General features: G+C 51.5%; 1 protein-coding gene across 3 annotated transcripts in view; it reads left to right on the top strand.

The window, feature by feature from the left end:
• Positions 1-12,154, top strand: part of NCOA7 (nuclear receptor coactivator 7) — a 66,348-nt gene that overhangs the window by 32,956 nt on the left and 21,238 nt on the right. For all 3 annotated transcript variants that reach the window (XM_074165405.1, XM_074165419.1, XM_074165413.1), the window contains 2 exons: positions 631-884; positions 11,517-11,596. In XM_074165405.1, coding sequence (XP_074021506.1) covers positions 631-884; positions 11,517-11,596 — 334 coding nt within the window. The remainder of the gene's footprint in view (positions 1-630; positions 885-11,516; positions 11,597-12,154) is intronic.

A 12,154-nucleotide genomic window follows, 5' to 3' on the forward strand; every position in this document is an offset into this window, starting at 1 on the left:
GAAGGGAAATGTTCCCGCACAGCCGAGCGCGGCCCCGTGGGTGGGGGACACCTGGGTGCCGGTGGTGTGGGCTGTACCGGGAGAACAGCCGTGGGGGGCAGGGGTGGACACGGGGAGATGACCTTGGACCACATGGAAGGAAATAACAAGTTTATATCAAAACAAGTAGCCTTACGACGCAGGAGCAGTTGACTGTGAAATTGTTCTGTTCGGTGTTGCATTATAATACATTGGGATCTGAAGCTTGATTTTTATCCCAAGCTTCATCTTGGAAGCATGATTCAGTATCTTGTTTCTGCATTTAGTCGTATGATGGTTTAAAACAAAACGACTTTTCAGTGTGTTTTGTTTCTTTTTCCCTGTTCCTCCTCCTCAGTGAACAACAGTAAAAACGTTATCACCTTTTTTGTTATTCCTGAGGAGATATCCTTGAGATGCTGATAGGATTGAAAAGGATGCTGTAGGATAATCTCAGTTACCAAATTACTGATGCAAAGTGTGTGGGTTTTACAGAGTTATAAGGAATTCTGATATTAAATTAATTTTTTTTCAAAATCAGGTTAGCTAGTGAGTTAACTTGTCTGTAGAGGTTGGCTTCGTCTTAATGTTGTGGGTCTTTTCTTTATGCAGTTTGAAAAAGAAAAGGCAAGCCAAGCCAAACACCGAGACCGGCTCTGCCAAGTCCCCTGGGTCTCCTGTTTCCAAAACACCTCCTGAGAAAGATGATGAAAGTAAAGTTATTTTGGAGCAAATCAGTTCCTCTGAAGACAACTGTAAAATTGCTGGGGAAAAGGAAACTGCTCCAGACAAAGAAAAGAAAAAGAAGAAGTACAGTCAGCTGAAAGACATCAGGCGCACGGAACTTAAAAGATACTATAGTACAGGTGAGTTGCGGTAATGCTACAGTGGTTTGAAATATGTTTGTTTTGGTATGGCTTGTTAATGTACTTGTCTCGTGTTCTATAGGCCTTCCTTAAAAGGATAAGTGACTTTGGATACCCTTCCTGTAAAAGCAAACAAAATTACCTAGTTCTGCATATCATCTGCTTCTAACTTTAATGTTACAGTTCTTAAAAAAACACTTATTTCTCATTTCTCAGTTCTAACACTCGGTGTTGTTATAGGCAACAGTTAAGTTGATTATTGCATTTTATTTTAGTATTATTTTAAGATTTATCTGCAGTGTTTTATGGCATTGGGGTTGAGGTTTTTTGGTGGAGTTGTTTCATAAATTGTTGTATACTATTTAAGACTTCAGTCTTAATTCATATTCATTTTGTTTGTTGAAGTGTGAACAAGTAAGCAAATTAACTGTGTTTTTAAACAAAGGGCTTGCATGCTTGAACGCTTCCTCCCCTACTGTATCAGTACCTCAGTTAATCATAAATCTCTTTTTTAGATTCAGAAAAAAATCAATTTGTGCATAAATACGAGATGAGTCATATACACATGTGCTTGCAGTTCTGGATTGCAATGTGTTAGAGACACTTAAGTGATTTTAGCTATGATTTATGAAATACTTCTCTGCATTTTCTCTTGGCATTCTGTAGGAGTGATGCTCTAGATTCAGAGCGCTCTGGTTCCATTTGGAAGGAACCCTTTTCTAGGGAGGAGGCAGGCAGCAGCAGAGCGTCGATGTCCCGGGAGCAGAGCTCTGTGCGGGCAGTGTGCGGGGTGGCCGGCTGCTCGGGAGCAGGAATTCTCCTCGGGAGCGGGGCAGGAGCCGGCAGTGCAGGTGGTGTGTGCTGGTGGCAGATACAGACTAGTCCTCACCCGGAGCTTCTCTTTCCTGAGGCAACACAGGCCTTACCAGGAAGAAGATAAACCTTGGAATGGCGTTTCCTGGCAAGCTCAGGAGTTTACAGTGATTTATTGACCAGGCTGGGATTTTGGGCAGGCTTAAACCCGATGAGATCAATAACCTGGGAGCTAAATGAAAACTTGCAGCTCTTTGTTTGAAGTTCTCACCTTGAAATAAAATCTGTAGAAGGAACGCTGGAGAATTGTTACTGAATGAAGCTGTGAACTCTCTGTTTCGCAAGTACACTAGTTTAAAAAATCCCAATCACAGCAAAATATAAACTCCATGTTGTTTCTTGTGTTTGCTGTGGGAAACACGGCAGCGGCAGCTGGTGCTTGTGGTGGGGACGGGGGAGAAGGGGGACGCTGCTCCCTCCCGCTGCCGAGGGGAACGCAGACTCCCCGGGGTGTCCCTGGCTGGCTCCGGCCGGCCGTGCAGACGCGGGGCTCTCTGAGGTTTGCTTGGGAAGCGTTCCCACGTTCCGTGCGGAGGGGCATCGGTGCAGGGGTGGGTGTCCTAGGGGTGTGCAAAGCCTGCGGGTTCTGCGGAAACGCACAACTTCTGCTGAGAAATGCCAGCACTTGGTGCCGGGCCGAGCACAGACCCGGCAGACGGGATCCACGGAGAGAGAATCCCGGCTGCTGTTTGAACTCCAGCCACCGGCGGCTCCTGAGCAAAGCCTTTCACCCGGCTGGAGCATGAACCTTGGGGAACTGAAAGTCTGCGGAGGGCTGGGGAATGGCGGACTGTGAAACTCGTGCAGTATCTCAAAGTCCCGTCGGAGGAGCCCTTGGTTGTGCGGTGTCACTCGGCGTGTCCCACGCCTGCCTTCGCCCCCCGCGGGGGGGACCTGCGGCTGCCCGGACACTGCCACCCCCACCGGCGTCCCCAGCGGTTTCCCCAGCTCTCCCTGCGCCCGCAGCAGCCCCCCCAACTGGGATTGTTCAAACGGTTCACCTTCCCCTGCGGCAGAGAACAAACCCTCCGTCTGGCTGAGTCCTGCCAGAGCCTTCTCCCGAGTCTGGGTCCCGTACCCGCTGCGCAAGCCCCCCCACAGAGCAGGGGTATCACAGAACCTCCGAGCTTATTCCATGGTGTGCAGAAAGGGGTGCCCGTCCCGAGGGAGCACACCTTCCTTTCCAAAATTCCCCTTTTCATACACTGGTCATTGCATGTTCTAACAATTAATTCATAGTTATTGTTACTCTCTTTAACGACTGGTGGAGATTTCTTCACTTCCCATGGGAATTAGCACACAGACTGTTTTCTTCTTCCATTGATCTCTTTTGGGTCGGTGGTGTCATTTGGGGGGTGGTCAATGGGTGGGTGGTCATGGTCTCCCCCTGCCCAAATTCCCTTTTACCTTCTCTTCCTCAAATCTGGGCAGTTCCAGGAGGCTTCCTGGGTTTGCTGACCAGGCCTGCGGTCCGTTGCTCTGCTGACAGGAACATACTGTCCTTGTATGTCCATTCACCGTCCTTGGATGAGTTTAAGGGTCGTTTAGGTGTGGTGTTGGAGGATATGGTGTAGGGAAAAACTTTGTAGAGTAGGGTAGATGGTTGGACTCGATGATCCCAAGGGTCTTTTCCAACCTGAATGATCCTGTGGTTCTATGATACCGCCTGCCAGCAAAGCTGCGATGTCGAGTGGTTGGTGCCTTAATTTACTCTGAGATAAATCATGTCTCGTTGCTGTTTCTCTGTAAATGATCAAATAGCGTTGGGGCCGTATAGGGGACTTCTAGAGCAGCAGCAGGTTCCCTCGGTTGCTTTGATTACGCGTCACACGTTTCTAGTTAATACCAGTTTTCCTACAGCAGGAGGTGTGCATTGGGCCATTCCCTCTGGAAGGTGTTCCCTGCAGCGGGAAGGTGCTGCCACAGCTGTAAAGACTTTATTTTGTAATTGTTGATGGACTTTCATATGGAACTGGCTGAGAGGGATTGTCCAGGCATATATGTCTGTCTGCAGTATTTAACATTATGGATGCGTTATGGATACCTCAATTATTTTTTTTTTTTCTTCCACATTATTTCTTCCCTCCGAGTTGTCCTTTTATTGGCGTTTCGGAGGTGCTCTGGCTAAAATAGTCTCTCTTACTTACGGTTAACCATTTTTCTGAGTGGCTCAAGGGCTTGGGGGTTATTTTTTCCAATTACCCAGCTTTGACTTAATGTCTAGAACTTTAAGAAAATCTGATACAGGAATTACTAATTTTTTTTCTAAATGCTTTCTTCACTTTGCCAAAATGCTTGGTTTTTCTAGCAACAAGAAGGCGGCATTAGTGTAGCCAGAGCCGTGCAGACGGTCTCCTCCGTGTGCTGACACGGTGACGCACACAGACTTCATTCTGTGGCTAAGGGAGAGCCTGCCATAACTGCTCCCGGCCTCGAAGGGTCGTGTCTCTCAGTCCAACAGAATGAAGACCCCTGGCCTCTGAACAATCTCCTCTTCGTGCTTCCCAGGACCATGAATCCTTCTTTATTTCTAAGAGAAATGAGGAAGGAGCGTCACATCTCACTATAGTTTGTTCCTCGCACACCACGTCCTTTCATTAGAAGCTGGTGGATGTGTTTGCCTTTATGAATTCATCAGTGCTGACAGTGACATCCTTAGCCTGTCACTCTGAATGCCATTCCTTTTCATAGATCTGTGCAAGGGCTGACACTCTCGTCAGGAGGATTTTGTTGACTCAGTAAATCCCTTTGTGTTTCACATTGGCTTCAGAGAGCAACAATGAGAGCGGATACAAGGAGGGGTGAAAAGGGAAATAGTTTGTTTCTTCCAAAATCAAGATGTCAAATAAAATGAAAGCAGGATCGGAAGGAGTTTATTCGGTTGTAATCGTCTGCGTAGAATAACGAGGGGTTTGGAATAACACATGTAAGTGCAGTTGGTGCCTGGTGTATCGGCGTCGGTTGCTGAAACCCTGCGGGACGAGGGAGGGGGAGGAAGGACTGAAAGGCGCCGGTTCCAGCTCACTTGTTTTGGAATAAGAGCAAATGATCTCAAATCCCAGGTGGTCCGTGTGAGGCCACCAGGTTCCGTTGAAGCTGGAGTGTTAATTGGTGTTTACTACAAACTGAAGAAGGGACGGCTTGGCCTCAGGCGGGGGAATTTGATCTCAGCAGTAAGTACCAGAAATAACGCTCTTTGCACTTAAATTTTGAAAATGTGGATGGAAACATCTTAATGCTGCTTTAGGTCCCCACGTGTGGAATCCTCTTCTAATTCTCATCCTGATGGAAAAGCTCCTGTTGGTTGTAAAACTAAGTAAAAGACACAAATAAGCAAAACTTGGTGTTTCGTATGTAACCCTTAGGCATTGGCTATCAATGCCCAAGAAGTTGCCTCAGAGCCTCTGGTTAAGGAAGGCGAGCGGGCTGGTTTGACACCTGCTGTTAGATGGGGGTGAAGCTTTGTGGGTGTGTAACCCCAAATTGTAACCTTGGCCATTGATAGCCAGTAACTGCTACACCTTTCAAATGGGAAGTGAGGGAAACGAAGTGGGAAAGTAAAGGACAGAACATGAAAACTGCGTCCAGTAACAGAAAAATAAAGAGCTTTCTTAACTGTGTTAAGAACAAAAGAGAAACCAGCAATAATTTTAGCTCATTATGTGATGCTAGCGGTTGAATTGCCAGTAATTTTCTGGTGTGCATCTGGGAGGAGGACTGATGTATTTGTATCCTCTGGTGTGATTCTCTCTGCTCAAACAGTTAGAAATTAAGGTAAACATTAGCTTAATACGTGTAATCTCTTTTAAATTGGGGGAGCTGCTTTTCATGTAGGAGTCCTAAGAGATAATTGATGAACCTTCTTGATCACTGACGCGGCTTTTCTTCAGTAAGCCTTTAAAAAGGGTCGGTACAGGATTTTTATATTCCTTCCTTTAATTCCCAAACAGTCGGCCAGGGCCGATTGTGTTTGTCAGAGCAGTGTTGCTGATGGTACGTGCCAGGGTTCAGAGACGGAACCTGAGGCGGGCGGGCGCGAGGGTTCAGAGTGGGATGTGAGGCAGCGATGCCTTGTGACGGCTTCCGCGGAGGTCAGCGGGGAGCGGCACGGCTGGGCTCTGATCAGCTCCCACGGGTCCCACTGTGGGAAGAACCAGCTGCGATTCCCAGGGCTGGCTGTATTCCCAGGGCCTGGATTTTCGGGAAAAGTGAGCACTTAGGTTCCTTATATTTAAATGCAGGTGCGCTGAAGGCCTCTGAGAAGCGTCCCCGGAGGAGGGGAGGGAGCTGTGGAGCAGTTGCTCCCTGTGGCTCTCGGGGATCCCTGCCCGCAGGGAAGGGGCAGAATGTCCTCTTTGTAGTTTCAGACACGAGGTTTTGCATTCATAAGACTTTTATATTTTTAAGGCAGGAGTTCATAAGGAGCACGAGACAGTGCGTTTGAAATCACATTGCGAATCCTTTGGTCTCCAGGGAGAGCGTGAGGGGGTTGTTCTCGGGGACTCTGCAGAGCTCGAGCCTGGTACCCTCAAGGCAGGCTTCCAGTTTCTCCTCTTCAGCAAGTTCCCATGCTCTGCTCCACCTACACTGCTGGAAGTTAACCTCGGTGTTCTGAAACGCAGAACTCCTTTCACCTGCATTTAAATATTAATAAAAAGTTAAGCCAGATCTTTTTTAATCTGTAACGCTCTTGCTCCCGCTTTCCACACGGACGTTTCCTCGTGTCCCGTCGGTCTGTCTGAGGTCTGTGATGCGACTCCTCAGGTCACACCTGGGGTCGGCAGGGTGTATAAACAGAGCTGCTCTGTTCTGTGGCTCCCGAGGATGTGCGTGATGAAGCGCTGGGGTCAGCATCGCAGCAGATGCTGGTGTCATATCCGTACACCACAGCAGGGCACGCGTCCCGTACCTTTAGAGTCTTTGTGGTTTTTGTCCATGTTTTTAACCTGTGACCTTGTAGTCACCAGCCGGTTGAGGAGACAGCACCGCATGTGGTTTGAAGAGACATCATCCTGGTCGGCTGACAGGGCAGAGCTTTCCCAGGCGAGCTGCCGGGTGTTGGGGCAGCAGGGCGAATGAGGGAGAGCAGCGGGTGTAGTGTTAGCGGTTGTGTGAAGTGCCACGTCTTCTTTTGTGGTGCCCAGGTTTTCCTTCCCTCAGCCCTGCTCTGTGGCGGGGCTGCTCTCGCTCCCGCTCTCTTTGGTCCCCGATGACGGGCAGTGGGAAAGGTTATGGTTGTGGTTTGTGATAAAAGCAGTTAGTTACTGACACCCGAACGGAGGCAGATTGTCAAACACGGGGATCTTGGGGTAGATTGAATGGTCTTGAACTAGAAACTGGGAGAAGTGGCGATAGATGGTATGAGCAGCTTCTAGTCTTGAGTCTGTGCGTTTCTTTGGTATGAGCAAAGCCAAGCTCTGGATGGGGAGGAGGCTTCTGGATGCGGAGTCTGTGAATTGTCCTGGGCAGGTTGGTGTTTCTGCGGAAGGTTGACTTAACGCTGTGCATTTGTTTGATGCTCGTCGTGCCGGTGGGGAACTAGACCATACCATTGCAAAGGGTCTGGAGGATGTCGTAATGCGGTTTTGGGGTTCTCGCTGTGTATGCACCCAGGGAGCTGGCAGCAGCCCCTGCTGAAGTTCCTGTTGCTGGGTCTTTGCCTTGGCTGGTTTTCACACCTGGGTTGAAGCTGGCAGGTGTACCCATAAGCCCTGTAATTGCTGCCCTGGGGGCCGCATTCTTCACGGAGGGTGGCTGTTTCATCTGCCCTCCGGCAGGAGGCGGCCATCGCCTGTGGGAATTCCTTTGGGCGGCTGATAAACGGGGTTCATAAGCTTTTGCTCCGAGGGAGGACAAAGCACTTGGCTGAAGGGGCGGTGTTTGCCGCAGGCAGCGGTTAATCTGAGGTGGTGTTGATGTGACGTGGGACTTGGGTCTGGTTTGTGGGTAGCTCAGGTGAAGAAGGTGCTCCCGAGTCCATCTCGCGTGGGCTGGTGGAACAGGCAGTGGGGAGAAAGGGGCACGAGTGGTAAGTGACAAGTGGGCCAGGAGAGTCCACGGTTGTGATGGCACCAGGAAGGAGCGACCCAGAGCGTGTGGGAGCCAGCTCCTGTCACTGAAATGGTGGTCACTTCTATTGTTACGGCGTGTCAGTGCTTCTCAGCGACTGTCCAGGGCCAGGACAAACCGATGGCTACCGGCACCCCCGCAGTAAGTACAGTTGGATCGTGTGTGTGAAACGCAGGACAGCACTCGCACAGATTTTTGCATCTGCAGTGGATTTCCTGTTGCGTGTCACGCATAAAGCTTTGTGTAGGAAGGTCTCCTTTGGTTTCCTGTTGGGTGCCGTTGCTCTGCCCGGGTCCGAGCAGGGGCTGTTTCTGACTCGCTGCCTTTCCCTCGGGGGGCAGGTCTGACCAGGCGGCCAGACCCCTTCCTACAGATGGGCACCCGCTGCAGCCGCAGCCGGCGAAGGGGAGAGCGGGGCTGGGACAGCGTCTCTCCCAACGAGGCTCTGGGGCGTCCCGGAATGTCAGAGTGGGAGAGATGTCCCAAAACAGGGATCCGGCCCCGGTGGGGGTGTTCATCTGCGCTTCACAGGAGCTGAAAGATTTTTTTTTATCTAAAAGTACTAATTTGGATGTGAATGCTGTTCAGTTCACTTTGAGATCATGGGCGGAGGCAGAGAGGTGCTTGTGAGGAGAGGATGAAATCGTCCTGCCCGCAGCTCTGCACGGCACAGGGTTGCTGAGAGTTACTACAGTCTCAGTCTGAAAAGCAGGAATGGAAAAAATTGTTCAGATCAACTGATTTGTCTTCCTCCTCCCTCCGCTACCAGCCCAAGTGGGAGCTTCATGTTCTTGAGGTCTCTGGGTGTGTTTGGAATGGCTGAAGTGACACCTACTGTACTCGGTCCCTCTCGGGTATCAGCCTCGCTCCCCGAGGAGGGAACTACCCCAGGAAGCCTCGTTTGCTTCATTCCTTACCAGTGCTCTGATTAGGTTACTCTAAGGGATAATGAATTTATTGCCTTTCAGAGTCTTGTAAACGACCTTCAGGTTTTCCCTCCTTGGTCCTGGTGCTTGGCTGGGCTCTGGTAGCACGGTTTGGGTTCTTTGGGTAAATCCGTCACAGAGACACAGGACTGGAGTGTCCGAAACACTCATTTTTTTGCATCTTAAAATCTGCATTTGGTTTTCCTCCCTCCATCTCAAAAAGGGTGTAGTAGGGAAGCTAAGGAGAGGGACAGGCTGTGTGATCAGAGGAACGGAGGAGTCTGAAGCATTGCTGGTAGTGGTCAGCCTGGAAAAGTGAAATAACTAACAGAAGATGTTGTGGCACCGTGAATTGCTTGCAGAAGGTGAATAACGACTATTTATTTGTTCACCGCTAAAATAACATTAATTAGGATGCTCAGTGAAATTAATCAAGCGTGCAGTGCAGGAGAGGAAGCACTGCTTTATGTGCCCGTCGGGGTACTGTGGGGTCACTGGCACAGGATGGTCTGGGGGGGACTGGGGGGGTCTGGGCAGCTCGCTGGATGCTGCTCCTCCGCCCTGGGAAATGCATGCAGGGGGCACTCAGGGGAGAGGTTTCTGTAGTTACGTCCCACTGAAGTGTTTGGCGAGACAGAGGTGAATGAGTGAAATGGACTTTGGCCCAAGGATGCCGTTGCCCCTGTTCTCTCGGGCTGTGGGGTCTGTTTCCCGGGGGTGGGAGGTGGTCGGTCCTTTGGCCCCGCGTTTATCTCGGCGTTGCTGGGGGCGTCCCCGGGCTCGGCTGAAGGGCTGTGCGGGAGCTGTGGGGCAGGTTGAGCTGTCGCTGCGGGAACGGCCGGCGCCGGGACGCCCTGCGCTGGTGGCGGTGGTGTCACCTCCCCGTGCCCCTCCTGTGTCGGTGTGAGCCGCCCGGGGCTGGGCTGGTGCCTCTTGCCCTGTTGTTTCTGCTTGGGCGGCTGTTCACGGGGGCGCAGTCCTCTGTCCTGCCCCAAGGTCTCTCGGGTGATAGACTGATCGACCTCTTTCTCCTGCTCCTTCAGTAGCTGCTTTCCACGTGGTAACTCTCTTGTTTTTAAGGTTTCACATAGCGTTGCAAAATGAAATATAAACAGTCTACTAGGAGACCGAGTTAGGTATAAATGTGTCAATAAGGGCAGAAAAATGTCTGTTCCAGACCCGTCTGTTTTCAGTAGGGCTGTATTTTCTCGCCTGTTCCTTGGCATTCTCCTTCTCCCTGCTCGTTAACCTTACTGTTGTTACATACTTCTGATTTTACACGTTTCCTGAAACGAGGGAGAGGTTCACTCCTCCCACTCCGCCCTTCTCCTGAAGATGCAGCGTGATGGGATTGGCATTAACACCTCCTCGGTTCCCGTGGTGGTGCCGTCCCACCTTCAGCGCACGGGGGGACCGGGGAGGCAGAACCCAGCCACTGCACCACGAAGCCAGCGTCCCGGTTCACCCGGTGGCCGGTGGCATGGATTGTACAGCCCCTGCAGGGGTTTGGCTCCTCCACACGGTTCTCTCTGACGGAAACAGGACTCCATCCCGCCGGCGCGTGCTCTGGCTGCCTTTGGGACTACAGCGAGAGCTGCCTCCAGGGCAGGGTTGCTGGAAGAGCGATGGCAGAGGGTGAGGGAGCTGGAGAAGGAGCGTATCGTGGTGCTCTGCTTGCTCTGCCGGGCTCTCCCCCGCGCTGTAGCCCCTCCTGTAGGGCATCGTCTGGGACCGTGGCCTCGCTGCACGTTCGGTACGTGGCCTTAGCAGCACCCCTCAGGTTTAATGGATTCATTGGGATTTTTTCCTCTGAAGGTTTTGATTTTTTTTTTTAATTTATGATTTTAAAGCTGTGGAGGAGGTTGGCTGTGTCACTGGGGTGTTTTGTGGTTGTATGGTGTCACAGCGGCAGAGCGGTTGCTGTCACCGTCAGCTCTGTCGCCGTCCCACCTTCCAGAGACAGTGCTTTGGAAGGAAAGTGTTCAGCTGATGCCAAACATCATCAGCTCTGCCGAGAAACTGCTGCTGTTGCATGTTGTTACTGCTCCCATCCACACACGGATGTGAGCTCTGTCACCTTCAGCAGGTGGAACATCTCTTCCCCTCTCTCGATACATCTCTCTGGGCTACTTCATTTTTATTCCCCCTCCACCCCGAGGTCTGACTGATGCATGTCGAGGTGGTATGGAGTAGGTGTTCTGAACTGCTTCCCGTGTGCTGTTCCAGAGCTAAGCAAGAGTCAGTGTATCTGGGGACTCGTCTGCTCTTTCCAGCCAGAGCAGATGACTCACTGGAGGATGAAGGCTGCCTGTAGACCTTTCCCGACTCTTGGTGGCAGGTCGAGGGCACGGTGGGCAGTTTGCCTGCGTGGGGGTGACACTCGGTTCCGGTCAGCCTGCAGGGACTGAGGTGGTGTCTCCTGAGGAGCACAAACCAGCCTGGACTCACTCATGGGTGGTTGGGGAGTTCCTTCGGGCAGGATGGTGTGGGAACCACGGAGAAGACCACGGGAGCAGCTCTGTATTGGTCCGGTGTCACCGATACGTTACTCTGGCAGAGTTCCGAAACCTGCTGTACCTGATGAAGTTGTGCTTGCCTTGCAATGCAATTTTAAGGCCTAATTGGTATTTTTGATGTGCCCTCTGGTTCCCGTTCACAGCTGCAGTTTGCACATCCTGCAGATGTCTGCCAGAACATGTTGGCAGGCAAACATCTGGAAAGTCAATTACTCCAGTCTTCTTTTTTTTTTTGTTTTTCTCTTTAGATGACAATCAAAACAAAACCAATGAAAAGAAAGAGAAAAAAATGGTTTCTCAGAAGCCCCACGGTACCGTTGAATACACTGTGAGTATCGGCTGTGCTTTGTTGGTGTCTGTGTTTTGCCAGGGGGTTCCTGCCTGTCTCGGTGGGCATTGCTCTGATACCACCCTGTGGGTGGAGGTGGGCTCACGTCCCGAGGGACTGCTCAGCCCCGCTCCTCCGCCTCTCCTCACGGCTGCCAGCCTGGTCTCGCTGCGGCTCCGGGGCTCTTGGCTGATCGGGTTTGTTTCTTGGAAAAGTACTTCCGTTCCGCGGTGCTGCTTAGGCCATGGGGTGGCCGCCCTGTGCTGGCTCCCGAGGTGCTGTGACACCTCCTGGGGCCGGAGCAGGGTGGCCCTGAGCCGTGGTGGCCGCTCGGCGCTGCCTGAGCCCTCCCTCCGTCACAGGGAGCCACCGCGGGGACCACTGTCCCGGCTGGGAGCAGCACAAGCCCCCGACCTGCGGCCGCTGCCGAAGGTGTAACCACCTTCCCCGTGGGCCGGAGAGCTGCGATGAGGTGGTGCTGTCTCCGAGTTCCGTGAGAGAAGGAGAGGGGCGTCTCTAACGCTCTCCGCTTGATCTATTACATAGTACGAGAGAACA

Source organism: Numenius arquata, chromosome 2, assembly GCF_964106895.1.
Source record: "Numenius arquata chromosome 2, bNumArq3.hap1.1, whole genome shotgun sequence".
Lineage (NCBI taxonomy): Eukaryota > Metazoa > Chordata > Aves > Charadriiformes > Scolopacidae > Numenius > Numenius arquata.